Source organism: Lepisosteus oculatus, chromosome 27 (genome assembly GCF_040954835.1).
Source record: "Lepisosteus oculatus isolate fLepOcu1 chromosome 27, fLepOcu1.hap2, whole genome shotgun sequence".
Lineage (NCBI taxonomy): Eukaryota > Metazoa > Chordata > Actinopteri > Semionotiformes > Lepisosteidae > Lepisosteus > Lepisosteus oculatus.
This window is the reverse complement of record NC_090722.1, coordinates 9,374,920-9,402,262: the sequence shown is the minus strand read 5'-3', so window position 1 is coordinate 9,402,262 and position 27,343 is coordinate 9,374,920. Positions and strand designations below refer to the sequence as shown.

The 27,343-nt window shown below is 46.1% G+C and overlaps 4 protein-coding genes across 4 annotated transcripts; 3 read left to right on the top strand and 1 right to left on the bottom strand.

The window, feature by feature from the left end:
* Positions 1-1,178: 1,178 nt before the first annotated feature.
* etsrp (ETS1-related protein) lies at positions 1,179-7,607 on the top strand. The gene is made up of 8 exons (XM_015368782.2): positions 1,179-1,297; positions 1,921-2,012; positions 3,178-3,291; positions 3,532-3,606; positions 4,390-4,599; positions 4,960-5,205; positions 6,069-6,187; positions 6,674-7,607. The coding sequence occupies exons 2-8, from the start codon at positions 1,931-1,933 to the stop codon at positions 6,926-6,928; spliced, it is 1,101 nt and encodes a 366-aa protein (XP_015224268.2). The 5' UTR covers positions 1,179-1,297; positions 1,921-1,930; the 3' UTR covers positions 6,929-7,607.
* Positions 7,608-8,904: 1,297 nt separating this feature from the next.
* On the top strand, positions 8,905-15,225 carry LOC107075437 (apoptosis-associated speck-like protein containing a CARD). The gene is made up of 4 exons (XM_069185529.1): positions 8,905-9,266; positions 12,296-12,563; positions 14,157-14,225; positions 14,708-15,225. The coding sequence occupies exons 1-4, from the start codon at positions 9,006-9,008 to the stop codon at positions 14,968-14,970; spliced, it is 861 nt and encodes a 286-aa protein (XP_069041630.1). The 5' UTR covers positions 8,905-9,005; the 3' UTR covers positions 14,971-15,225.
* A 746-nt stretch (positions 15,226-15,971) lies between these two features.
* On the top strand, positions 15,972-20,451 carry LOC102686244 (apoptosis-associated speck-like protein containing a CARD). Its single transcript, XM_006641638.3, has 3 exons — positions 15,972-16,327; positions 18,686-18,787; positions 19,223-20,451. Exons 1-3 carry the CDS (start codon positions 16,060-16,062, stop codon positions 19,483-19,485), a joined length of 633 nt encoding a protein of 210 aa, XP_006641701.2. The 5' UTR covers positions 15,972-16,059; the 3' UTR covers positions 19,486-20,451.
* Positions 20,452-20,710: 259 nt separating this feature from the next.
* LOC102686449 (sodium channel subunit beta-1-like) lies at positions 20,711-27,343 on the bottom strand. The gene is made up of 6 exons (XM_015336547.2): positions 26,910-27,343; positions 25,649-25,815; positions 24,376-24,613; positions 23,227-23,368; positions 22,729-22,807; positions 20,711-22,118 (listed from the first exon to the last, which is right to left on the bottom strand). The coding sequence occupies exons 1-5, from the start codon at positions 26,956-26,958 to the stop codon at positions 22,759-22,761; spliced, it is 645 nt and encodes a 214-aa protein (XP_015192033.2). The 5' UTR covers positions 26,959-27,343; the 3' UTR covers positions 20,711-22,118; positions 22,729-22,758.

Genomic DNA, 27,343 nt, shown 5'->3' with positions numbered 1-27,343 from the left:
GTTTCATACGCTTTTCCAGTGCCAGCTACGTGGTTTACTGAGAACAGGCCGTCTGTTCAAATTACATGACATATGTTTTCCACCACTAAGTAATACTATTATAAATGCATGCAATGCAAATCAAATACCACTGGCTAGTGGTTATTTCTAAATAGGATTAAATTAGGGGTATCCGTTTGTCCTGCTTAATTTATAGTCTCTTTATTTCCAGACACGTGCCGCTTCTGATTTCTATTTCTGTAAGAGTGTTTTTGTTTATCAATTCAATTTAGCAAATAAAACAAGGTTCTCCCCGTCGTTTTTGTGCATTTTTTTTATCATTCCTCCCCGACATGACGGCAGGCTCGCTTTTCGCGAAAACGTGAAAACCCATTAATGTGAGAGACCGGGCCACTTCGATCAGATCAGATAAGAACTGGAAAACGGCGCTAATCAATAACGCGCCGCGTGCCCCCTGTGATTTAAACGGCTCGGACAAGAGAGACTTGGCACCGAATCGGCTTCCCCTCAAGGAAATATCCAAATGTCTTTGAGAAAATTTACTGCATTTCCTTCACACAAAAGTCCCGTTGCTGTTCAATAGCGGAAAAAAGGCTCCCTCTTTTCAAGCACAAAACGGGGTTCCTTAAATGCACTGTGCAAAGCTCAACTGAAAGATTTTGGATTTCTTTTTAAAACGTTTTAAAAACGGTGTTGTAATCTTTTCCATTACAAAAAACATCATTACACCCATCTCACACAGATACAACCCAAAAATGTTTGCAGAAGTTAGAACTTGACTGCCGGTAGGCTGGAAAACACCTAAAATTCTCCAATTCGGTTATTATATCTGAAAAGTACCGAGACTTTAAATTACAGCCGGATTAAAAATAATCTATTGCCGTGGGTCATTAGAACAGTCTGTGAATTCCTTATAGGTTGTTGAGGAAACAGGAAATACATTTTCAATCTTTTTTTTCGCAACTTGAAGTTTGCGAGTGAAGTTCCAGAGGTTTTCTCCTTTTTTTTTTAACGGAGTGGAATTACAGATATAGATAAATCATAAATCTGCTTGGACAAGCTCCTCTGTATCAAATCGGTGTTCGTGACTCCTGGCTGACGTCACTAAGAGGGTCTGAGACGCGAGTCACGAAGCAGCCGACCTGCAGCCCCGCCCTTCCCCAGCGGCTGCGCTTATAACTGTCCAGAGCCGGACAGGCAGCTAGCTGACCACCACAGGAGTTTACAAACCTCTGACCCAACGCGGCGCTGGAATTTGGAAACTAACGGATTTCTTTTCCCCAAACAAGGCTAAAAGGTAAGAATCATTTTCTGGCAAATCTTCGCGCTGCTGCTATTAAACTGCTTCAAAGGTATACAAACCAGTCTATGACTGTGACTGGATTATGAAGAGTTAGTTTGTCCAGAACATAAGTTACTTTGGAGGCCTTTCGGCATAAAATAGGCAGTTGTGCCTATAATAGAGGCGCATATTATGAAATTCAACTACAAAACGAGCCTTACATTCTATAAGTGTAGACGTAATCGACAAGTAAATATTGTGTTGTCACACGAAAAGACTGACGATCAAAAAAACGTTATTGCATTGCGATTTCTGTTGATAACTTGCACAAGGAGACTAGAGCATGTTGCCTTTCCTCTTTGATTAAAGGTTTATTAACCGAGTTGTCTATAAGTTATTCCGGGAGATATGCCTTCATTCAGCACACTCAAATGTTATCTTGACACTTTGAATAACCCACGTTTGCTCCTGGTTGGACTGAACGGCTTCATTAACTAAAGGGAAAAAGGGCGCGACTTTTTTTTTTAAAGCTGTGAGGGATACCTGTCTTTTCGAAGATAAAAAAAAAACTGTCGGGTTGTGAAAGATCTTTAATTACTTTCGGCTCCAGCTTATGTGCGCGTCTCCCTCATTTGCAGACTCGCCGCGATGGAGATGTATCAGGCTGGATATTACTACGAAGACTTCAGATCGCAAGAAGTCCCATCCGGGTTCGACTGCGGATCTTATGGTGTGACAATCTATCGAATCGATTATTTTTCTGTGACCACAGCAAACACCTAATTTGCACTTCTGCTGCTACAGCTCCCGTTTCCATTATTTACAATTCGAGCATTTTTTTCTGCTTCCTTTGTATCTGTGGCTGTTGACTAACTTATTCAGAATAATTATACAAACGTTCACCTTAAACAAAAATAATTGGACACAGGTCCAGTCACTTTAAGTTGGCGTCAATAAACGGGAGAGTCAAAACTGTTTCATTAAAAAAAAAGTTATTTCTAGTTCTAGTGTCTTTCCTAGAATTTGTGACATCCTAGTTAATGTCACAAATTGCCCGTCCCCCGTATTACCCATTAGCCTCTGCGGCTGGGCAGCAGTCAGTTTTCAGGGGCTTGTTTGGGTAACGCGCAAAATTTCCCAAAAGTTGACTTTCCTGAAACAGGCACCGCTAATCGCGCTTCCGGGCAGTGGAGACCTTGAGAGATCGGGTCATTTAGTTTGGATGGGCTGCGTCCGGAAATGGTGGTCTTTTGTTTGACGTTTTAGCTAAAAGGGGATCTCGGCCGAAGATGAGCCCCCCCTTCCTAATCCTGTCCTGCAGATTTCCGACACGCGCAGGCGGACGGTCATTTCTCCTCCTGTCCCTGTCCTATGCCATTTATTCCTGGACCGGCCGTTTCCTCACAGGGTCCGGCGATAATAGGACTTCCTATCCTGGGAACTTCAAATCCTGCCCTCTCCGCTGTCAGTGCGGAGAGTCAGATGTTTTGCAGTAACGGGCCGAGCTGCTTTGTAATTGTATTATTATTGTAAAAATACAATAATACAATTGCAGTAGCCCTGCTGATCTCCTTCGATTAATTAGGATAACATTAGGATAATGGGTACACCTATATTCTCCACGGAACACTTCCTAGAGACAACAGCACGCTATCTTTATTACCTCGATCATAGCTTGAAATATTTATTGTAGTGACGCTACGCAGGGATGTGAAAAATACATTTTCAAATCAGATCGAGAGCAAGCGAACTGAATTTCTGGAGGTTAGACGTGGGGTCAGGAAGATAACTCGTGTGGTGTGCAAAAGAAAAAGTGTCCTGATTTTGGCAGAGGGGGACGCGGGCGATTTGCGGGCGCAGGGCCGGCTCTAACAAACGTGTATGCGTGTTCCCAGATGCCAGCGGAGACGATCTGTCTTTCATGGTGGACAGCACCGTGACGGGACACCAGAGCTTTCCCGAGGTGTACGACGACCTGCCGAAGGAGTTCGGGCTCTACAGCTCCAAAGGTAACTTAACCCGTCCGTGCCCAAAGCATACTGTGGGTTTCTCGGTACGTGTACCCCGATTTTAATACGAACGGCGAATGGGTTCAAGTCCTTAGAGCAACCGCTGTAATCATTCAAAACCTATGCAGTAATTTCTCATTCAGCATTTTGCAGGCCGCAGTTAATCTTCCTCTGAAACGTCAGATTCCCAATTGTTTTGCGTGTGTGCAAAAATCAGATGGAACCTCTCTTTTTCTTCAGCGGGCTACAGCGACTCCGGACTGTTCGATCTGGACTGCTACTCCGACCAGCAGTACTGGACAGCGCACACAAATGGTGAGTTAGGAACACAAAAACCCACTTCAGTGGTTGGTCAGCACCACTGCCTCGCAGCTCTGGGATTGCTGTCTGTGTGGAGTTTGCATGTTCTCCCTGTGGTCATATGGGTTTCCTCCCACACTCCCAAGGACATACTGGTTTTACAGCAGTGTGCCTGTACGACAACTGGCTTCTGGGGAAATTGTCCCCAGGTGCGACTGTGTGTGTGACTGGTACCCAGTCCAGGGGGCACCCTGCCTTGTGCCCACGGTTTGCAAGAAGGGGTGCGATAATGGAGGGATGGCTTAAAGAGGAAAGAGAGCAACGTCCTCCGCCTATTGGTGGCCATAGTGGGGAATATGGAAGAAGACAGACAGTGATGGCTCTCTAGGTATCCAGAGCGCAGTCCAGTAGGGGTTCTGTGTAGTGAACTCGGGGCTGATTGTGAAAGCCCAAATTGTGATTGTGCAGCGGCCCATCATAGTGAATTCATGGGGAAACAGCACGGTAGCATACTGTAGGACACACACCCAGGAAAGGCCAAGCCAGTGCAGGGGAGAAATACAGGGGAGAAGTCCATGGCACAGTACAACTACTGTCAATTAGAACTATATGCAGTCACAGTAATACTTCCTGCATCAGACTGTATTCAACACCTTTTCAAACAGTGCTTTGATAGTGTGTGTGTGTGTGTGTGGGGGGGGGGGTTAGGGATAGACAAAGCAACACCAAGATGAAGGCCACTTGTGTAGACTCACCTTCTTACCGCCATGGCGACCAACCTGACCGTTTCCATTTCAGGAGGCAGCGGGACTGCAGTAGACCCTGCCCAGGGGGTGTACCAGGAGCCCAGTCACTCGGGACAGAGCTATCAGACTCTGCTCCCGGTAGGGCACCTGGCTCCGAGGGACGAGAACAGCGCTTCCGCCGTCGACGGCCAGAATCACTATCTGCCTCTGACGCAAGAGCCCCAGCCGGCAGGGGGCAGCGCTGTCAGCTTGGAGCACCTCGGTAAGAGAATCCGCCGTTCGCTCATCCACAGGAGTGCCGTGAGAACGTGCTGTTGTTGAGCAACTTCATTTGCAGTTCTCTTGCAACGGCGAGAGATTTGACATCTTAAATAGCGTTGTTGTTGTTGTTTTTTCAAAAGCCTGTCTTCCGTGTTAAATTAAGACACTTTGCTCACAAAGCCTGAAGGCGCCGTCGTTTTCGGGAATCAGACCCGCACCCCCGCAGCTTACGGCCCGGAAATGCCTGTACCCACTAAGCATTTTTTTTCTCCCCAAAAACACTCTTCAGGAAACAAAAAATAAAATCCAGATCTAGCTTTTGCAGCGTTTCACGAACGGTCCCCTCTCTCGACATCCGCAGGTTGTCCGGATCCAAGCTACGCGCACGGCGGCCTGGTTTTCAAATCCGAACCCCAGGAACCCCCTCGGCATTGGAGCGATTTTATCCCTCCCAGCAGCGGCCGGCCCCCCAGGGAGTACGCCTCGCCCCCCGCCCTCCCCGCGGAGCGCTGCTGCCACCGTGTGGCCAAACACAGAACGCCAAGACAAGCCTCTCAGAGGGCTGGGACCGAAACTCGCCAGGCAGCGGGAATCGTAGCTTATACCGGTGAGCGTCGCTCCGAAACTAGCGGACAGCCCAGCTGTACTAGATGAGAAATCTCCCTAGTCCACCTGTCAGGTGTGAGACTTAATTAAACTCTTTTTCTAAGAGTTTAGTGATCAGAGTAATCATGCTAAGAAATGCACTTTTTATATTCTTTCTTCAGTTAATCTTTCACTTTAAGGGCTTAATAAAATGAGTCCCAATGAATCAAGTTATTAGTGATTCATTATTAGCAGATTTGGACGGGTACATTCTATATTAATTACATTTTGAATTGAACCCTGTTCTGGTCACTTTGACCTTTCCATAACGTGACCAGTTCTTAAGCAGTTGGAGAAACCTGGTTGCTTGAAACAATATCCAAGTACCTTGAAATCAGGGAGCTTTTCTAGAGCTGCGCTTTTTGTAAAAAAAGAGTCAAGCAGCAACATTAAGCAATAATGTCAATTCAGATGCATGTGTTAATGTAGTTCAGGGGCCTGTTGAAAACCCTCACCACTGACAGTCAGAGTGCAGTATGCAATAGATGCAATAGCAAAGCCCTCAATTTGTACACAAGAGTCTCACTTGCAGGATATGGTGTAACATTGTTGTTTCCAAGCCCCTACACGCTGATCTAAATTACATACCAAAAGCTTTAGTGTGAGGATATATTTGCATATTATTTAAAGCCATATATTATTAAAAATAAACCACTCTCACATCCCATCTTCCACAGACAATTATGGGAGACACTGCTGGAACTTGCCTTTCAACAGCAAAGATAATTTTTTTTTCTATCTCACAATATTGTACTTTTCTAAGCCTTTACATGTAACTCTGGAAGCTAACATGCGGTCTCATGAAAGCTGCTTGTCACATCGCAGGCTCCGGGCCCATGCAGCTCTGGCAGTTCCTGCTGGAACTTCTCCTGGACGAGTCGTGTCAGAGTTTCATCAGCTGGACAGGAGACGGCTGGGAGTTCAAGCTCTCCGACCCTACAGAGGTGAGACAGCTGGGTGAACACGCCTGTTTGCATCTCAGGGCAGCCAGAGACACACACACACAGAAGCCAATTCACCTACCAGCGTGTCTTCGCACTATGGGGGGAAACTGGAGAACCTAAACGGAAACACAATGTGAACACGCAAACTCCACACAGACAGCATGCTTGATATATCATGACCGTTTTAGAGGGGAACTGCAGACCCAGTTTCTCAGACCTGTTATTAAATCTCGGTAACAAATTAATAGACGGTATAGCAAAAACTTAACAAAGTTCCAAATTAAGCACCAAATCGTGAACATTGTGAAAGTATTGTAGAGTCGCCATGTTGTTGCATACCCCTGGCCTCATCACAGGCGTTAGCAAGAGCTTGCTTTACCTCACTGGAAGTATTATTATTATTATTATTATTATTATGATTATTATTGTTGTTGTGCGACGCCATGCTCGCCATAGCTAACGTACTCCGTCCCTCCTCCGTGCCAGGTTGCCAGACGCTGGGGTCGGTGCAAGAACAAGCCCAAGATGAACTACGAGAAGCTGAGCCGGGGCCTGCGGTACTACTACCACAAGAACATCATCCACAAGACCGGCGGCAAGCGCTACGTGTACCGCTTCGTCTGCGACGTGCAGGGCATGCTGGGCAGGACGGCGGAGGAGCTGCACGCCAGCCTCAACGTGGCGCCCAAGGCGGCTCCGGCCCTGCCGATGTACGAAGAGCTGCCTCCCTTTGGAAACTGATGAAGGGTTTTTTTTTTGTTTGTTTGTTTTTAACGCCCTCGCGTCCCCGAACCTCCACCATTCGCCCGCGCCGGTTCTGAAGCTACCTCCGGGACGGCACCGCAGTGCGGACATTCACCCACGGTCCGTCTCCTCCTTCTCGGAATCTGGCATCGGGCTTTTGGAAACGCTTTGACTCGGTCTTTCAACGAGGCATGCTCCTTTTCGCGCTGAGACTGTCACCCGAAGGGTCTGTGTCGTTTGGGGACGAGTCGGGCTCTGGAATTGGGAATCCTCTGATCCAGACTACACATGACGCACCCGGGACAGGCAGCAAAGAACTGATGGTGTCGCGAGAGGAGGAAAGACATGTCGGAGCTCAGGGCGGTCATAAGCGATTGTCTGATCATCTGTACCCAGCAGCACAACGAGTTCCGGCACGTCCTGGTGTGCAATGATCTTACTGTAGCCCCCTGAAAAGGTCTTGAGTATAATAAACGTTCTGGAGCACGTGATCCGGGGATTTCGAGTACAGCGATCGTGCGCTGGGATGGTTGATCGTGAAGCTGGAATGCACAATGGACAGGTCCGGGTTTTTTTTCTCTCTCTCTCATTTACAGGGCTGAAACACTCTGTAACAAAGCGGAAGGACTTTGTACATGAAGTATGGTTGTAAATAAATTGAGTTTTTTTATATATATCCCGGCTGTGGTTTTCATGTGAAATGAGTGTGAGGGAATGGATGGGGTCGGTCACAGTTATTATTATTATTATTATTATTATTATTATTATTATTAATAATAATAATAATAATAATTACACGTACGTAGCGCCTTTCTGGACACTCCACTCAAAGCACTTTACAGGTAATGGGGATCCCCTCCACCCCCACCAGTGTGTCCCCCCACCTGGATGATGCGCCAGTCCGCTCCCCACACACCAGCTCTCAGTGGGGAGGAGAGCAGAGTGATGAAGCCAGTTCAGAGAGGGGCATTATTAGGAGGCCATGACTGGTAAAGGCCAGGGGATTTTTAATCCCACAGAGAGTCAGAACCTCGGTTTTAAATCTTATCCGAAGGACGGCTCCTTTCTACAGTACAGTGTCCCCGTCACTATCCTGGGGTATTAGGACCCACACAGACCGCAGGGTGAGCGCCCTCTGCTGGCCCCACTGTTGTGGGAAATTCTTCATCAGAGGAGCTGGACAGTCCTGTGCAGGTTCAGTTTTATTGAGCTCAACAGGTCTGTCTTTCAAGGGCTCTTGCTCTCTAGTGGTTAGGAAAATGGTTGCAGGATATTCGTGATAATTCTTCTCCAGCGGTACTCAAGTAGTCTCATTAGTATTTGTTCCAAATGAAATGGGCTAAGTGACAACTGGGAAAAAAAACATGCAAAGTAAAATTGCAACAGTTAAACAGAACAAATAAGAGGAAAGATAATGGCGGGTGAATGAAAGATTGATTGCAATGAAACCCACACAACACCCGTCAGGGGTGACACGTGCAGAGAATATCCGAGCTGAGCCCCGGCTCACGTGTTGGCGGACATGCAGTAGACCTCAGACTTCCTCCGGCGTTTCAAAAAGGGAGAAGCGAAACTTGCAGAGTGTGTCCTGGCTTGGGAAAAGTGAACTTCGGAAATAAAACCCAGAATGCGATGTGTTTGTAAACAGGGAAATGAAAGTCACCGAATTAAGAGCACAGGCTCCTCTTCGGCTGTCTGTGTCCTTTCGACTCGTGTAGAAGATTGTAATGTTAAAACCATCAAGCATTACATGCTTTGTGTGTAATGAACGAATATTAATTAAGAACCTCCCCTCTATGAATGTATTTCTCTAACTTAATTTGCAATAGACTCTACGTTAGCGTATGAAGTATTTTCAAATCTCACTTAACTATGAAGCGTCTAGATTGTCCCTGTCCCACACACTGGAAGGTGTTATAAGTTATGCTTTTTTCTACTGTGACTCGTGGTGTAAAGTTTCGGTTTTAAATAGGCGCAGGCGCAGAACCTGTTTTTTTTCTTTTTAAAACAATTCACAACTGACAGCGCGCGGAAATCTGCGAAGCTTGCACATTTTTTTTTAAAGAACCAGAAAATGGCCAAATCCGTTAAAGACCACATTCTGGAAACGCTGGAAGACCTGGAGGAGAAGGACCTGAAGAAATTTAAAAACAAGCTGTGTGACCGTGAAGGGGAGCCGAAGGTTCCCCGAGGTCGCGTCCAGAAGGCAGACGCTATCGACCTGGTGAACTTGCTGGTCAGCTACTTCACGGAGCGCGGGGCTGCAGAAGTAGCGATCGAGGTGTTGCGCGCAATTAACCTCAACCAAGAAGCAGACGAACTGAAAGCAAAATTTTAAGGAGGTGAGGTAAAGGTATGAATCTGGGGAATGTGAATTTCCCGTGTGAATTTGGCGCCTTGGTTTCCTGAACTTGACTTCTGTTTTGTTGCTGTTTCACTTTCGTTCTCTCCGCTTTCCAAAATAATTAAAAAATAATAATAATTCGATTGGCAAAATGATGACATTCAAGGGCAGAAGAGAGAGCTGCGGTGATTGTGCCTTCGATGCTTCGGGGTCCCGTCTCAAATCGATCACGTTTATCCTGACGTCGCCTTTGCTGTTTTCGTGAAGAGGAAATGGCAGTAAATTGCAACAGTTAATACGGCGGTTTAGCCGGATAAAAACGATTAATGCGAGTTTTCGCAATGGTATTGGTGTAGTTGGTGGTTTTGGCTCATCTGGAGATCTTCATATCACTTTTTTGGGGGGGGGCATTCAGTAATTTCACCGAATAAAATTACACGACCAAGACAGGGACTAGAAAGCGGAAATAACGCGAATTAAACGATTTGTTTTAAAGTAAAACTTTCAAAGCAGGATTCCGTTTTCCAAACTGTGTTCCAGCTCTGATCTTGACGTCCTCACCCACTTGCTTTAGACGACACATGCACCGAAAATGTAAATAGTTATCTCATTTTTTTTAACAACGCTTCCTCTTCACAGTCTGTGCAGGCTAAATACTGTATAATAGGGTGGAGAACCCCTCTTCTGTGGCTTGTACCGTCCGGCCGGTTTATTGAGAACCTCACAGCCTCGACGAGTGCACTCGCTCGTCTTTAATATATTGGGAGAATAATTAACCCTCTACTGAAGTGGCTGTCAATCCTGATCCGAGGAGGACCAAATTATTTGAACAAAATGATCTGGAAAACAGTCGTAGTCCCAGCGACATTACCTTTTCAAACGAACCCTAGGCGCTGTGATTTACTACAATTAGCTTGTATTTGCCTATTGCTCTCCTTTCAGAATCAAATGTCTGACATCGAATTTGCTTAACTATGTTTGTTTAACTCGTATAGGTCCCTGTCAACTGGCATGTTCATTATTCGGCGGGTCATTAATACGCAATGCCAAAGGCTTATTGGGTGAAAGATGAGGCTAACTTTCAAAATCGACGGTAGCGTGAGAGTTGTTTCTCACTTCGATTTCTTGCATTTTCAGGTGGAGCTGCTCCGGATCCGTCTTCGCTAACCAACTTCGCACACTCCGCGACTTCCGGAAGAAAACACTTGGGCATTCATTTTCCTAAAAAGAAAACACGGAGCATGGACATGGTGTATGACGGACAGCTGATTTTTCTCATGTCGGCGTGAGAACACAGCTCGAAGCGGTTTGAATAAAGTTTATAATAAAGTCACTCAAGGTCAACATTCAATATCGCTTCACTGTTCTCTACAGCAATATCCCCAACGGTATAGAAGAAACGGGAGAAAAAAAAAACCCGTCAAAGGAGGGATGTGTATCAGGGTGGAAACGGACAACTCAAGGGGAAATCCCTCCCCGAATACGTGCAATGAAAATCAGCTATAAGCAATATTTGTTTTGCATTTCAAGGAGAGATGAGAACAGCCTGTCTGTAATCTGTAATCATTCCTGACGTCATTTCCCTTTGACTGTCATTTTTCCTATAAAAGTTATAAATACGATACATAATCCCCCTCTGTCCCTTGCATCCTCCCTCCTCGACATGTACTGTGAATGAATCAACCCGATATGTTTGTCATCAGCGCGAAAATTGTGCCCTGTCAGTGTCCTGGCTCAATAAACCTTTTGAATGCGCTTCGCTCTGGGTGTTGTTATTCCTAGTGAGGTTGCACTAGCACACCGTATAACATTTTTATAGTACTGCGAGTCCAAGCAACGGCATGTCTGCCGGGGGGGAAACACCTACTTTAACACGAACTTCTTCTCGATTTCACCGTTTCTGTTACCCGTGATTCGGTGCAAGGGCGGATAAGAAAAAAACAAGTATCATCGAGAGACTCAATCAGAGAAAAACTCCTTTCTGCTCTCTGCTTCCACTGAATCAGGCTCAAAGATACTTAAGGCTCCAAATCACGGCGCCAATCTGATGCGGATGTAGGCTGAGCCTGTTTATTCGGGAAACTGCCAAGTACTACTGCGAAATAAAGTGGTGTTGTTTTCTTCCCTACACCCATTTCAGCTTGTCTCCGTCCTTCCTGAACGGAACTGTCAAGCCTACCGCATTCCAAGCTCCGTCAGAGAAGAAAATGGAAGAGGAATGTCGGTGAGGTGCAATCATATGCACATGGTCAAAGAAAAGCTACAGGAGCGCCTATATCTTGTCCACCTGCACGAACCCGAAAGATTGAAGCGTCTTTACTAATAAAATAAGACAGGATGATTCAGTCTAGGAACGCAACATCGCATCACAAAAGAAAATACTTTACACTCAGAGCGAACTGAACTGTGGTACTTTAGCTGTCTGCTTCACAACATGCGTGGTCACTTGCCTTGTTAAGCGCCTTGGGGCAACTTTGTTGTGAAAGGCGCTATATAGAAATAAATTGAATCGAATTGAATTGCCTCGCCTTAGCTCGTAGCTGAACCCGGGCTCTTTGCCTTGCTCATCATATCCAAGTCTCTCTCTCTCCCCCAGGCCTTGGCGCAGTCATGTAAACCCGATTCTCAATGCCCTCACTTATTTTCTGAAAGGCTAAACCGTGTTCAGACGAGCGTTCTGCTTTTAAAAAGGACGGAAGATGAACACAAGCAGACGGCTCAGCTCGATGTGTTTTCATAACACAATCCGTCCACACGGAGTGAAGCTGCGGACTGTATCCGCAAGGACCTTGCCACTGACGGTTTGAGTTGATTAGTAACAGCCTATTAATTTGCATGTGTGTGTTTTTTTTTGAGAGAACCTCACGCCCCACGAGAGACCGAAAACGAAAGAAATAATCAGAGCGAGAGGAGAGAGAGAGAGACATCTGTAGTTTGAAACCGCTCCACATTAACGCCTCTGCTGTAAGTGAAGACTGCCAACGAGAATTGTCCGTACATTTGCGCCCAACGATTGACACAAAATGCCCAAAACCATCAAAGACCACATCATAGCCGCCCTGGAAGACATCGGGGATTTCGAACTGAAGAGATTTAAGGCTAAACTGTGCGACGGCCAGGACCGCAGAATACGCCGAGGAGCGATTGAAAACGGCGACCAGATTGATCTGGCTGAGAAACTGATCAGCACGTACACGGAGAAGATGGCGGTGAAAATCACGATCGATCTCCTGCGCGCCATTGACGAGAACCAGGCGGCCGAAGATCTGCAGGACAGCACGAAGGAATGTGAGTCTAGAGACCCACGGGAGACGTCTTAAAGCCATACGTTCCTGTATCATATATATTTCATATGATTAAATATAAAGTAATTAATAACTGTAGGGTAGTAAGTCAAGTCTGGTCGCCAGCTCAACAGCCTAAATACATTACAACTATAAGATTTGTAACGGAAATTTAACTACGAATAGGAAAACAGATACGCCGTATTGAAGTTTTTCTTAACTTTAAACAAGGGTTAGGGTTCATTAAGTTCAAGATTTACTTTTCTTGCTTTCGTAATATAGATTTCCCGGTGAGAATGGAAGAGTTGAGTTTTTTCAAGTTGCTGGATGCGATAAAAAGCGGAAACAATGAAATGATAACCCCCGTTAGATAATAGATTATATCATATACATTAAGTGCTAACAATGGCGTTTTTGCCCTTGTTGTTTTGACATATTTTAATCTACCCGTGTGCGTCATGCGTTACTAAGGGCAAATTTACAATGGATTTACTTTGGGATTTTGAGAAGGAACTGGCGGGAAAAAATGTCGTCGTTTCCCGAAGTTAACTGGTAACACAATCATATCCCACATCTTCAATTTAGTGTTGTGTTTATGTAGTGCGGTCACCGGTACATAACAAAGACACGAGTCACCCAGTCACTATTCTGTTATTTCCCAACTACTATGCTATCGTTATGGTAAAATACATTCCACTAATTTGAAGAACTACTGTAGTTTGTCATTAACACTTTTTTTTTTCACCTGAGCGAGAGGGAATAAATTGTGTTTTGCTTGGCTGTCAGGGCGGATCTGATATCTGACAGTCTCGGCGACATGTTCCACTTGTTCTGTCGCTAAACATTCCTGAAAACCGCTGGATGGCTGACTGTCTTTCATGTCTGAGCAGGACGTGTTTTATTTTCGCTCTGTTTTTCATCCTTCTCGCCCCACTGCTGTTGGATAATGAACTTTTTTTAAAAAAGTTCACCGCGGTGGGCTTTGGCGGCTGTACATAACGTCATGCGGTGTCACGTGTCATTTGCCAAACCGCTTTAAACCATACGGTGTCGCGGGAAGCCGGAGTCTATACCCGGCAAGCAACGAGCGCAAGGCAAGGTACACCCTGGGCGAGACGCCAGTCCATCGCAGGGCAACTTAGAATAATATTATAATATTATAGAATATATTAATCAAAATAACGAGTCGGTGGGGCACGGTGACGCAGGGGTTAGCTTTGCTGCTTCCTGGTGTCCTACCTGCGCGGAATTTGGATGATGGCGGAGGTTTTCTCCCTCAGTCCAAGACTTGGTTGAAGGTTAGACCGCTTCTTGGCCCTTTGGCTAAGATCAAATGTGCTTTCTGCGGGGCTAACTGACTTCCGGGAAAACTGGCCCTGGTGTGGGTGTGCGTCTGCATCTGTACGTCCTGCGATTCGCTAGCGTCCTGCCCGGGCTGTATCAAGCCTTGCTCCACAGTGCTCGCCGGGACGCGACCCGCGGTTAGAAATTGCGTGAATTGAGCCTGTTACACACCCGCAGCAGGACGGACAGGACACTGGTCTGGCCCGCTAGCTAGATAGCTCCGTCTCACCGCCGTGTCCTCGCCATTTTTCAGTGATGGGAGGGGCGTCTACCGGGAGGCCACCCGCAGGGGCAGCGGCAGAAGACCGCTACGTGAAGAACGGTGAGATCTGAACCCCAGGAAGGCGGAGAGGGGTGCGAGATTCATACCCTATCACCCCAGGACACACGGAGACAGCGGTGTTAAAAGCTAAGACTGCTAAAAAACCTAAAAACAACGAGTGAACTAAACATACAAATACCTCTCCACAAACACGATATTTTGTATTCATAGTTTTATTATTATTATTATTATTATTATTATTATTATTATTATTATTATTATTATTACTACTACTACTACTACTACAAGTTTACTAGGTGTTACTTCCACTGGGAGGCCCAGTAAAACTATCGAATATCTTTTTCTGATATTGCAGAGGTCGCTATTCCTTCCTAAGTTCGCAGCTGACCTAAGGCCTATTTTGAAATTATTTTTAACCACATATTTAGGCACCAAGACACGCGAGCTAAAATACGGCCGTCATGAAGTATTTGTTGTTGTTTTTTTTAAAAAAAAAACACGTTTCTTTTTTGCGTCAACAGGAGTCCATTTTGTGGACAGACACCGGTCCGCCCTCATCCAGCGGGTCACCATGGTGGAGCCGATCCTGGACGCCCTCCTGACCAAGAAATACGTCAGTCAGGAAGAGTACAGCTTAATCCTGGAAGAACGCACCCCCGTCAGCCGCATGAGGGCGCTCCTCACCGGCCCCATGGTGACCTGCGGTAAAAGGGGGCAAGATGAGCTCTGTAGGATTTTGGAGCAGGAGCAGCCCATTCTAATGGAGGACCTGATGGGACAGTAATGCCGAATCGTCGGCCTGGATCACCCGCGGACTCGGGGCCACTGCTATCGTCTCGTTCGATTGTCCCGGTCTGAAAGTATAAATCAGAAACCTGATGAATGATTGAACTGCTGAAACAGAATGGGCGTTGGCACATACAGTAGCTGCCAGGGCATTATGAAAGCAGTTCAAACCCAAGGGAAATGATCTGTAGTCTTCTACACAGACGGTAATGACCCTGCTCAGACTAATGTGTGTGTGTACGCGTACTTCGAAAAATGGCTTTTTATTAAAAACAAATAATAATAATAATGATAATGTCAATGTCTTTATCGGTCCTCACGAGCTGGTGAATCCCATCCTGAAGGACACCAGTGTGTGATACGTCCAGATCAAAACAAAACAAAACAAAACAAAACACTGCTTTCTCAGTGGGTTAGTTTAAACAGGGCTTAAAACCCTGAATCGAATGAGAGTTCCCTTTGCTTTCAGTTTCATCACATACAGTATTTTTTTTTCCTAAACTTGAGAACATGCTCAGAATTTGAGATTTGTAAGAAACGCTAGGCCTCATGCATCCATTAATAAAGACGGGGGTATTCCGCTGTAAAAGTGACTGCACATCAGCTACACCCTGCTGGGTGAATCTGTCTACCAACACCGAATCACGACAGTAGTTACTTACAGGCGGTTTCACTGTTATTTCGTTCATGGACAAACTCTTAAAACCGTTAAACATGCGTGCTCCTTCCTAAAAAAAATTAGGTGCACGTCGCTTTCAATTGGTTGTGATTTCATGAACTGTCTTCAGCAGAAGAGCAGGATTAATAAAAGGTTTTCCTATAAAAGTGTGGTAAAATGTAACTAAATGTAGCCAGACTGTAGCGCCCGAGAAACCAACAACTTTTGAATAAAACTGCGGTGTTTTCCGTTTATCTTCACCTCGGATGGTGTTTCATTGCAGTGGAGTATTAGATACATTTTATTTTCACAAAGCCAGGCCCCTTCAAGTCAGAAACGCAGACCTGCGAGAGAGGAAGGAGAAGGGTGGAGCAGGCAGTTCTGTTTCTGCACAGAACACACTCGCCCGCGCACGGAGCTTCAGGAAGGATGGCCAAATCCCTGAAGGACCACATCATCGACACCTTGGAGGAACTGGATGACAAGGGGCTGAAGAAATTTCGGACCAAACTGTGCGATCGCCCAGGGGAGCCAAAAATCCGGAAAGGGCAGATCCAGGATGCCGACGCCTTGGATCTTGCTAACAGGCTGGTCAGCACGTTCAGAGTGGACGGGGCTGTCCGGGTCACGGTAGAAGTTCTGAGGGACATCTGCGAGAACCACCTGGCCACCACACTCAGCGACAAAACTAAATCGCGTAAGTAGGCGGGCTGCGACCCCGCGGGGGAAAAGAAACCCCGGGAAAGGTTATACAATTTGTTTCTTCTCTTCAACGTGTTATCGAGTAGGAAACGTGCTTACTTTCGATTTAGTTCGTCGTCGAGTTCTTTATGGCCTAAAAAAATAATTTGCAAAACCCGAAACACACACACACAAGGATCTGAAGTGCACCAGGCTTAAGGTCGATAATTTGTGAGGTTGGTAAATGAAAAAGCTCGGTGTCCAGGGCATGGTGTCACTAAACAGGAAGAGAAACTATCACATCTGAAGGTTTGCATATCGACAGCGGCAAAGTACCGCGCACAGCACGCGTAACCGAGAACTCAAAGGGACGACAGGGAGACATTTAGTGAGCAATTATTTGGAAGCGATTTAGCCCTGGATGCAGATCTAAAGGTCTTGCCGGTGAGTTATTTCTTTCGCGCCGTGTTTATCCAGCGAATCCGTACTACGGTATATACAGCACATCAAAGTCATGAAGTTTGCACCCTCGGAAGCGTGCTTGCCGGTTCCGTTTCAGTTGAAAACAACAACAACAAAAAAATGCTGTTCTGCACCGAATGGGTTAAGGAAAGCACATTCCCTCCGTCGCAAATGGATCCTCTAAAGTGCATTTCACTTTTCCGGGTTCGAAAAACAACGCAAAAGTGTTATGTACATTTCGGTTCCGGTCTGTTCCGGCTTGTTGTTTAATCTTCTGTCCATTTGTTTTTAAAAAAGGAACTACAGGGCAGAATGTGAAACGTGAATGGATTTTACATTTTACAATAGAGTAGCAACTTCTTCTTCTTCATTCATTCAGAATTTCTACCCTGTCTTTCACAACAATTGACCTAATAGCCGTTTATATATATCTACTCGTGTCTCCGTGACGCGGAACCTCATAGTTCTGACTCGGGGCTGCCCTGCTTCGTGACGTCACAGCGATGGCCTCGACGATGTGCCTCTCCGAGACGCGATTGCACTCTGTCCTCACAGGCTGGAACTGTACTCTAGCGTCCTGTTTCTTTTCAAGTAAGCATTCCAACCTCACAAGAGTCCAGAAAGCAAAGGGTTGGATGGAATTACAGTGTAGGAACGTTTTTCTTTTCTCCCACAATCTAACATTCTCGATTCTGTAATCGCCTGCGAGGGACAAAGCGGGGCTTCGTTAATGTGTTGGAGACGAGCCTGGCCAACAAGCGCGCATCTATGTTCTAAATAAAATTCCTTCGTTTAATTCTAACTTTTCAGATATTAAACACGGATGGTGGAATATTATTATAATATTATTGTAAGATGATTGTCATGCTACAACAGCTTTCGAGCTGTTTACTTCAGCCCTCCGTCTGTATCCGAACATTACAGTTTGAGGAACTGAATTTATTTGTGGGAAATAGTGTGTTAGTGGGAAATTACATTGAATAACATATATTAAATTATACGACAACGATTATTAAACAGATTTCTTCTTGATTTTCCCCTGACGAACACTTTTATAACTTCAGCAAAATCCAAAGACGCTGTAAAGTTATTTTCAGCGATCACATAACGCTTTAGATAATGATCGCTTCTCCACATTTTCCACATTCCTCTTCCTTTTTCTTATTTTTTGTGCATTTCGCGGCTCCCGAAAGAGACATTACTTACTGGTCGCCCAAAGTGAGCACGTTTAGCACAAAGCCTTGCTCTCCAGATAGCAGCAACAACTAATGACCACGAACTAAGCCGCATCGCCAGCCGACAGGTCAATACAGTACGTAACTCAGCCTGTATGCGGACCTAACATGCTACAGTATATTGAATATCTTAAAATGGCCGTCTAGAACCTGTCTGTTTGTAACTTAATAACCTGCTTACAAATAAACTGAACGGATCCAAATCACCTTACGTTTATCTGCCTCCAGTAAAACGTCAGATGGTTACATTGGAGAAACGTGTTTAAAGGTGAGTGTAACCATGTTTGGTGAATCGAAAGTTTTTTTTCAAAACATAAAAGTAGTCTTCCTGTTTTTATTTACAAGATGATTCTTTAAACTGCATCCCATAAAGCAAGGAAAATCTCTTTAAAATATCGAATCCAAGCCTGCGGGTAAGAGCGATGTTGACGTGCAGAGCAACCAGATTTGTATCATGTTACCGCAGGGCTTACTGGCAATCCGTGAATGCGAGCAGGTCCCGCTCCTGTCAGAACTCCGTTTGCAGTGAGATGCAGCAGGACTGCTCCAGAGGTCACGTGGACCCGAGACTATGCCGTTCTAGTGAGACATGAGCCGTGTATTCCAGCTGTGTTATAACTAGAGGCAGGTGCTGGACAGTAAGCATGAATGCCTCACTGTGCTTTCTGTGATTGTAGTGGTGGGAGACATCAGCCCCAGTGGATCCGCTACAGGAGGAGGCACCTGCCAAGAACCAGCTGCACCATCAAGTGCACCAGCCATCCCCATCAATATGGATGGTGAGAACAGAGAACCAGCCACCCCTAGACTTATTCCTACCTAAAATCTCAACCCCCCCCCAGGCTATGTGGACAGGGATTCTGTAGCTAAATGATACTCTTTCTCAGTTATGATGAGCCAGCAGGATACTACTTTATTTGCATAAGAAATCGTCTTCTCCACCCAGAGTCTTAAAATTGTAACTTTTTTATTAAGAAATATTATATTGGAGCGAATTGTACTGACGTTCCTAACCAATGCTCAATCACGAGATCGCTATTTCCAAATTTCTCAGTTTTTTTCCCCCGAAATGTTCACCATATCCCAAGCATTCGGGTGCAATAAATCCAAAAGGAACATTCGGAAAGGAATAATATGGGCCTACAACCCTTTTCTGTGCCGGCCTGACCAAACACACCTGATATTCTCTTCTCCCCCCATCTCTTTTGGGACAGAAGTGAATTTCGTGGAGAAACATCGGAATGACTTCATACAGAGGGTGACGCAGGTGGAGCCCCTCCTGGATGAACTGCTGGTGAGGGGAATCCTCAACCCGGAGATGTACAGCAGCATCCTGGCAGCCCCCACCCACCAGGAGAAAATGAGGAGGCTGTTTCAAGGGCCCATACTGTCTGCTGGGGCCAGAGGCAAGCGCATACTCTACCAGATACTGCTTGAGCAGCAGCCCTTTCTGATCGCTGACCTCATGGGACAGTGAATCCAGTCTTAGACACCAACTCCCCCTTCCCAGTCGCAGACCAGGGCTGACCACACCCCGCCCTTTAGGGTCAGAGTATATCCTATTCTCAGGTTCAGAATCAATGTCTTCATTAAGAGAATGGCTTTCCGTTACACCTCACTAATACAATATTACTGAATGCTGCAGAATTCTGCCCCTTAAGAGCCAGGTGTGGCCTCCCCTGGCACAACAGTGCTGGGCATTGTGCTGATCTGTAGTATCTGGTTTGCTTTCAAGCTGACCCGAGCCGCGTTTTTTCAAATGTTAGCTAGGTGTTTGGTATCCTTGTGCCGAATCTGAGAGGGCCTTAGTCTCCTTAGTGGAGGAACGTGACCGATTGGGCCCCATGCAGATCCAGCGTGGTTTTCATCAAGACATTGCCCACGTGCGTCTGCACAAGATTGATTAGTAACCTATTAAGAGCTCTAAAGAGGGCAGTTTCAGAAAGCTGAGAACAGACTGATCAGAGTTCAGCCCACATCAACATGACAAACAAGCTTGAGGAATAAATATTTCAGCTGCAACCAGAACTAGAGTCACAATGTCCTGAGCACTAGGACTGGGAGACCCATCCCCTGTAGGCCAGTTATATTACAGTACCCTGTGTTGTGCATTCCTAATCATTCCAGAGTATGTCAGGTCTTAAGTACAATCAGCTTTGTGATCGTCTGCGTTTGTTTAGACATATGAGGACATTAGGTTTTGTTTTGGTCAGGAAATGTACAGTGTACATGGGCCAGTATTGTGAGTATATCTGATATTTCACTCCCAGAACTGACAAGCAAGGATCACGCTTTTTTGTAAGTCTGGAATTCAAAAGAGTGGCGGACCTTGTGAGACTCACTGTGAAATCCAAAGAATTGGAATTTTTTTAACGTGATGTTTTACATTTTTTTTGCAAATGAAATGGGGGATATTTTCATGCAATAAATGCGAAAAGCTCCACTCTTCTGCGCTTCTTCAATTTTTGGTGCTGTTGTTCAACATGACACTCTCATTGCCCCCTCCAGAAAAAAAAATCGAACTTTAATTAATCAGTATCTATTAAATCGGCTCATAAAATGCGCTTGCAGCGTACATTTGCAAATATTACTACTGTACCGTGCGATAAAGAACTACATACCCCTCCACATGAGCCCAGTTTCAGTACAAAAGCAACAGAATAATCAGAGATTATGGGAAAAAGTCAGTGAGAAAAAGAAACTGTTATGAAGGTGGTTTATTAGTTCTCAGATTGTACAAAGAGATGGATCACATCAGCAAAAAGGTGCCAAATTTAAACCGTTGAAGTGATTAAACACCAGCATAAGCCTGCAACCCAAACATGCATTTAATTTCATGTGTGAAAGGCTTTTCTAGCAGAACTATATAATCGACACCCAAGGTAAAAGCACTGCTAAACATTAACTGGGTAATTTAAAACAGGCAACCTTATTCTATCAACCACCTGAGGTTTCAGAATTTAATTTAGGTAATGATAGCAAAACGAGATCAGGCCTTCCCAGTCTAAAGAGGGCGCACACAAGATTGATTATAAGGGCCTACATGGTCAAGTGCTGCAGCATCTAATTAGAAAGAATTCTCTGGAGGAAAACAAAGACAGTGGGAACTAATGACGTGTTTAAAAGAGTCTTTATTTCTAGCTTTATGTCATGAGGATGTAAGTATGGAACATTTTGGTTCTAGATTCTCTCCTGCTTCTGAAAGCAGAAGTTCACTAGGTTTTATAGGTCACTTATAATCCTCGATGAGTGAAGAGCTACAGACCAATTACTTGAATGACTGCTTCAGATCAAGTCATTAAGAATCCAGGGTGGAATGGACCTGTGAAGACCCAGCAGAAACAGGTCTGAATGTGATTGATCTAGACGGATAATACTGTTTACGATGTTGGTACAAAATGCTTCTTTTCACTCACTCTCCTATCTAACTCATGACAAGGGAGAAAAAAAAGACCTTATGACTTAGTCTGCAGGAAAACCCACTTGACAGGACAAGGTCATCCAATGCTTCATCCAATTCAGGGTTGCAGAAGCCAGAGCCCATCCCAGCAAGCAATGGACACAAGGCTGGGTACACCCTGGACAGGACACCAGTCCATCACAGGGCACACACAGGCCAGGGCCAACATTCCGAGAAACCTATTAACCCACCAGCATGTCTTTGGACTGTGGAAGGAAACCAGAGCAGCTGGAGAAAACCCATGTGAAACCGGTGAGAACATGCAGACTCCACACAGACAGCAGACCGGGTCTGGAATGTCAACCCAGGCCCCAGGGCTGTGAAGCAGGAATGCTGACCACTATGTCACCATAAAGCCCTATAAAAATGGCATTTACAAATTTGTTTTGTTTTTCAGGGGAAGCATAGCATGCTCACTTGGAGCCATAAGTGACTATAATAAAACGGTAATAACGGTAAGCTTGTGTGTGTTATTCTTTATGAAACATCTGTGCAGCACCGACCTCTTGCTGAGGTTGGATCAATGCAAAGTCTACCTTAAAAACAGAAACTATCCCACCAACCACAGTTTTCCAGGACGATAATCACATACTGTATTTCATGCAGATTAAAAAAAAACAACAAGGATGGCTTATGGTAGCTTCTTGTGCCTGTGATAAAAAAGCAAATAAAATAATATCAGCCATATTGTGGGACAAAAACCTTATATTCTGCAGGGTTCTGGGCAGAGACAGGAGAACTGATTCCATAATAATGATTAATAATCCTAGTGCATTGTGCCAATAGGTAGCTACTAACCTACTGAAGTGTACAAGCCCAGAGGGTCCCAATTCGTTTCCTGGGGACCCCCACATCTGCTTGCATTTGTTCACCTGAGCACTCAGTCAAATCAATTAACCTATTAATAGCTTTCATTTCACCACATTGCTTTCAGTCCATAGACATTTATGTAGGAGGCTGCCTTTTAACTGCCATGTTTCGTAAGAACCAACCAACCTTTGAGTAGGAAAAAAGCTTGCAAAGTGACATCCCAGCAACATGTTGTTTTCAAATAAGGATGCATTTTAATAACGGGCTTAGCTGCAATGAAAACCAGTAGGTGGTGTGGGTCCCCAGGAATGATAGGATGCCCTATGATAACAATATTGCAGAGACAAAGTCTGGCCATTCTTTACACTGGTTGTCTGTGAGCTATTGGATTGGGAATTAGGGAGCAGACATGGCAGATGGTCCTGACTGTCGCTAAATGAGAGCTCTTACCTCGATCTTCAATAGTCAGTTCTTTCTGGCCTATTCATCCACCTGGATCCCAGCACAGTTGTCTTTGCTGTCCAAGGGTCTGCAAAGAGAGACTAAAATGCTGATTCCTTCATTTTTGAAGGTTCAAAGGTCTGCGTGTTCAAAGGCTCAAAGGTCTTTTACAGAGACTAAAATGCTGAAGGTGCAATCCAACAAAACCCCACCTTTCCACCCTGTGTGCACAAGAAGTAAACCAGCGAAGCTCAAAAGAAGCCTCTTTGTGTGAGTGGAAATGACGTTTTTGATATTGCAAAGAATTAGAGTGATAAAGAGCAGAGACATGGTCTCAAACGGTTTCGAAAGAGTGTGTCTTCACACAGTGAGCCTCCCCACAAGAAATGAAGAAGCGTTCCTTCATTCCAAAGGACTGGGCGCAGGACTCACTCTGTCTAGCTTGTCAAGGGGGCGATTGTGAAGGCGACCTCCGTATGTGTCGGATGTGGGGTGCAGAGAACTCACTCCTTCTCTCTCTCGCTCTCTCTTGCGGCCGCGGCGGTCTTCTTATAGCAGAGAACCAGCACCAGGACAATGCCGACCTGGAAACCCACGATGCACAGGTACATGAAGACCTCAGAGATGATCGACGTCAGCTCCCGGTTAGCTGGGCAGGGAGAGAAACATTCGCCGCAGGTTTCAGAGTCCAAGCGGCTCATTCCCTACCCTCACGTTGCTCCTGCATTAGAGAGTGTTGGGGTGCACACTTCAGCGTCCGTGTAGACAGGAAGAGGGAACTGGCTTGTTCGAGACCCATGGTCGTGAACAGAGGGCACCCGATACAAACATCTGAAATCCTCGGAGGCCCTAACAAAGTCAACCTAGTGGGTTTCTCCAGAATAACACTGAAGCACAAATGGAAACTACGTGGGAGTGGATTTAAAACGGAGAACAGGAGGCCCTTCTTTACACAAACAGCTGTGGGAGTGTGGAACAAGCTGTTGAAGCCGACACCCTAACTACTACTACCTAGCTAACTACCACATGGACTCGCTGGGCTGACAGGCTTTCTATCATTCGAAAGTATTCTTACGTTCCTGAATTGACCATAGGAAGTGCACACTTTACCATGGTATTTATGCGAAACCTGTGAGGGTTTCACAGCACTTTAAAATATACTGAAAATATCAGGGAAGGCATGGTGGCAAAGTATTTATCTCTGCTATCTTGCAGCCCTTGGAGCTGAGGTGCATATGTGTGGAGTTTGCATGTCCTCACCGTGTTCACAAAGGTTTCTCCCTATGGTCCAAAGAAATGCTGGGAGATTAATTGGCTTCTGGGAAAATTGGCCCTGGTGTGGGCGTGTGTCTCTGTGTTTGTGTCTGTCCGCCCCGCGATGGCCTGATGTCTCGTCCAGGGTGTACCCACCTTGGGGCCCATTGCTTGCCAGGATCGGCAGCTGCTTCCCCTGTAAGCAGCTGGAAGAAGAGGATAGAAACTGGGTGGATGGATGAAACCAGCAAGGCCAGCACTGTATAGTCAACAACCATCCATCCATTTTCTAAGCTCTTTATCCACTACAGGGCTGCAGGTGAGCCGGAGCCTATCCCAGCTAGCAACGGGCACAAGGCAGGACACGGAGGTGACGGCCGAGCCCAGGAACGGCGTCCAGACCTTCCTCCACCACAGAGAGCTGGACCAGCTTGGTGGCGTTGGTGTGGTGCTCCTGGATGTGCAGGAAGAGGGTGCGGTAGAAGTGGCAGCGGTAGGTGCCCGTGTCGTTCAGGGTGACGTTGAGGATGTACAGGGACCCGTCCTGGAGGTCGTCCGTCCTCTTGCTGCCGTTCCAGGCGAGCCGCTCCAGGAACTGCTCGTGCAGGATGGCCGGGGTCTGGTCTCTGTACTCGTAGATCTGGGCGGGAGCCAGGAAGCAGAGAGACACAGGGGCACCAGCTGCATCGCTGCAGGTGAGGATGCTTCCGAACGGAAGGACGCGATTCCCGCCGGGAAACAGTTTATGCAAGGTGGAGGAGAATATGCCACACACAAAATACCACTGTAACATTTATTATAGCCAGCAACTACAGTGTATCACCCTGTAACTCACAGCTGGCAGCCCACTGGAGCTCAAAAGGTGTGAGCCAGTACTCCTGGGAAAGCTGAGGTTGCTACTGGGAGAGGTATCAGTGGAAGAGACAAAACCCAGGTCCTGACTTATTAAAAATCCCAGGGCATTTCTTGAAAACAGCAGGGGTGAATCTCCATACAGACGGGGAATCCTGAACAGACATACAGACACACGGGCCCTCCAGAACCAGGACTGTCAACCACTGCTGTAAACATTTTTATTTGCACCACATCTGTTCTCTCCACAATGCAGTTTTTGCAGTAAAGTTCTGCAGAATGAATCAGCAGCCATACTAATTAATGCGATCATGTGGTGACAGTATATAGTGGAAATGTTTGGAAGACAAGTTAGAAAAAAGTTCAGTGGGGAAAGAATACCATTTTATGAGCAATGCTTGCTAATTTGTGAGGGGGGGAGCGCTGGCTCTGTGGCTCAGGATCTGAGCCTGTGGCTGGAAGGTTGCCAGTTCAAATCCCACAGCCGGTAATGGAATCCTACTCCGTTGGGCCCCTGAGGAAGGCCCTTCACCCCAACTGCTCCAGGGGCGCTGTACAATGGCTGACCCTGTGCTCTGACCCCAAGCTTCTCTCCCTGTCTGTGTCTCATGGAGAGCAAGCTGGGGTATGCGAAAAGACAAATTCCTGATACAAGAAATTGTATGTGGCCAATAAAGTGATCTTATCATATCTTATTTTATCTTAATTTGAGGGTTTCTTAATTTCAGCTTCTACCCGCTAGGGGGGCAACAAACCGACTTTGATGGGACTAAGTCTTGGATTTGTGCTAAAAACCCTCCTGCTTAGGGTAGGTGCTGCTCACCTGGACAAAGTCGGACTCTCCTTTCGCCTGGAAGTACCACTCCACATACGCAGACGCCGCCACCTCTCCTCGCCTCTTGCAGGAGATGCAGCCCAGTTTGAAGCCGTGGCCAGTCACTGCCTCGGTCCTCGAATCTACCTCCACACAGCCACACCAGCCCTGACTCACTGAGGAGGAGGGAAGGAGAGAAAGCCGAGTCTTACCCAGGTCAGAGAGCTGCGTACTGTACCTCGCCCGGATCAGAGACGGCGAAGAGAAACAGATTCCGACAAAGTACTGGCTCAGTGACCACAGTGACCACAGCCTGGCCCTAGAAACTGGACACAGGCAGGCCGGTGTGTCCCAGAGAGGACAGGCTCAGTGACCACAGCCTGGCCATAGAAACTGGACACAGGCAGGCCGGGCTATCCAGAGAGGACAGGCTCAGTGACCACAGCCTGACTATAAACACTGGACACAGGCAGACCTGGCTGCCCAGAGAGGACAGGCTGTGCTCATACTACCTGCAAGAAGAGGTAGAGACAGACTATTCTCAGCACAGTGAGCAATTCTCTGGGATTTGACAAACTTTCTTCCCTAAAATAACAAATCTAATCCTGGCATTCCAATCCTACCGAGGGAAGCAGAAGGAAACTCAACAGAGCTGCAGCCCAGTGCCCAGTATGTGATCTTCTGTCACAGTCTGAGGAACAGTGAGCCAGTCTCTCAAAATTATTTTATCTTTTATGTGATGTCTGTAAACATGATAACGTGTTTGTACGGTAAATGTCTGTAAACGCTGAATGAATCGTTTCTGCTTTGGCAACTGTAATTCACCGGCTGTGCCAATGAGGAAGACTATCACTTCAATCTGAATGGGAATGTGAGCGAGGGCGAGGACCGAGGGAGAGGGAGATGAGGAAGACGAAGAGACGAAGGGAAGGAGAGGAAGAAAGCGAAAGGAGAGGGTAGCCAAGGCCGAACGGAGACAGCAGGAGAAGGGAGGAGTGGGAAAAGTGGAAAGAGAGAGAGAGAGAGCGAACAAAGGTACAAGAAGGAACAGAAAGACAACGAGGGGAAACCGCAACACGCTCCGCAGGCGGGAAGTCCAAACGTGCTTGAGTCGAGCACCGAGTCCAGAATCCGAGGTGAAATTAAAAAAAAAACTTTTTTGGTAAAAGTACTGCGTCAAGCGTAGTGTAATATTAATAATTTGTACTGGTCCAGAACGTCAGAAAGACACAAGCAAGCGACGGACGGACGAGAGTAGGTTGTCGCTCACCGTACAGTGCGAGACACATCAAAACAGAAAGGCGAGGGCCCCGTAACATCTCCGGTGACTTTCTCGCTGGGGCTAGTCGCTGAGTTTGTACAAAACGTCCTTTTTTTTTCTTAGCACGTTTTTCCGGTCTCTAAATTTGGACAAGAGGCCGCCGACGGTGAGGTCTTGACTTCAACTGATCGGGAAAACGCGGAACTGGAGGACCGTTAAACCTGACCCGTTCTGTCGGTCGAAGCCTAGCAGAAGCAATTCAAGTCGTACACCCGTTTTAATCTGATATTCCTGCCTGCGAGTCAGGGAGTAGTATTTTTAGCCCAACTTAATATCCTACATGTCAAGAGGGCTCCTTGGAACGCTTGCTGATGAATGCTTCACTCAAGCACGTCCTCTGTCCCAGAAGTATTATGCTACAGTGTTTTTTTTTATTTCAGGCA

Coding starts and splice junctions, on each gene's coding strand:
- LOC102686449 (XM_015336547.2), bottom strand. CDS start 26,958: ATGTTACGGGGCCCTCGCCTTTCTGTTTTGATGTGTCTCGCACTGTAC. Junction 25,816..26,909: donor GATGTGTCTCGCACTGTACG/GTGAGCGACAAC, acceptor CCTCCTCCTCAG/TGAGTCAGGGCTGGTGTGGC. Junction 22,808..23,226: donor GAGAGCGAGAGAGAGAAGGA/GTGAGTTCTCTG, acceptor CTCTCTTTGCAG/ACCCTTGGACAGCAAAGACA.
- LOC102686244 (XM_006641638.3), top strand. CDS start 16,060: ATGGCCAAATCCCTGAAGGACCACATCATCGACACCTTGGAGGAACTG. Junction 16,328..18,685: donor CAGCGACAAAACTAAATCGC/GTAAGTAGGCGG, acceptor CTGTGATTGTAG/TGGTGGGAGACATCAGCCCC. Junction 18,788..19,222: donor CATCCCCATCAATATGGATG/GTGAGAACAGAG, acceptor CTTTTGGGACAG/AAGTGAATTTCGTGGAGAAA.
- etsrp (XM_015368782.2), top strand. CDS start 1,931: ATGGAGATGTATCAGGCTGGATATTACTACGAAGACTTCAGATCGCAA. Junction 2,013..3,177: donor GTTCGACTGCGGATCTTATG/GTGTGACAATCT, acceptor GCGTGTTCCCAG/ATGCCAGCGGAGACGATCTG. Junction 6,188..6,673: donor AGCTCTCCGACCCTACAGAG/GTGAGACAGCTG, acceptor CCTCCGTGCCAG/GTTGCCAGACGCTGGGGTCG.
- LOC107075437 (XM_069185529.1), top strand. CDS start 9,006: ATGGCCAAATCCGTTAAAGACCACATTCTGGAAACGCTGGAAGACCTG. Junction 12,564..14,156: donor GCAGGACAGCACGAAGGAAT/GTGAGTCTAGAG, acceptor GCCATTTTTCAG/TGATGGGAGGGGCGTCTACC. Junction 14,226..14,707: donor AGACCGCTACGTGAAGAACG/GTGAGATCTGAA, acceptor TTGCGTCAACAG/GAGTCCATTTTGTGGACAGA.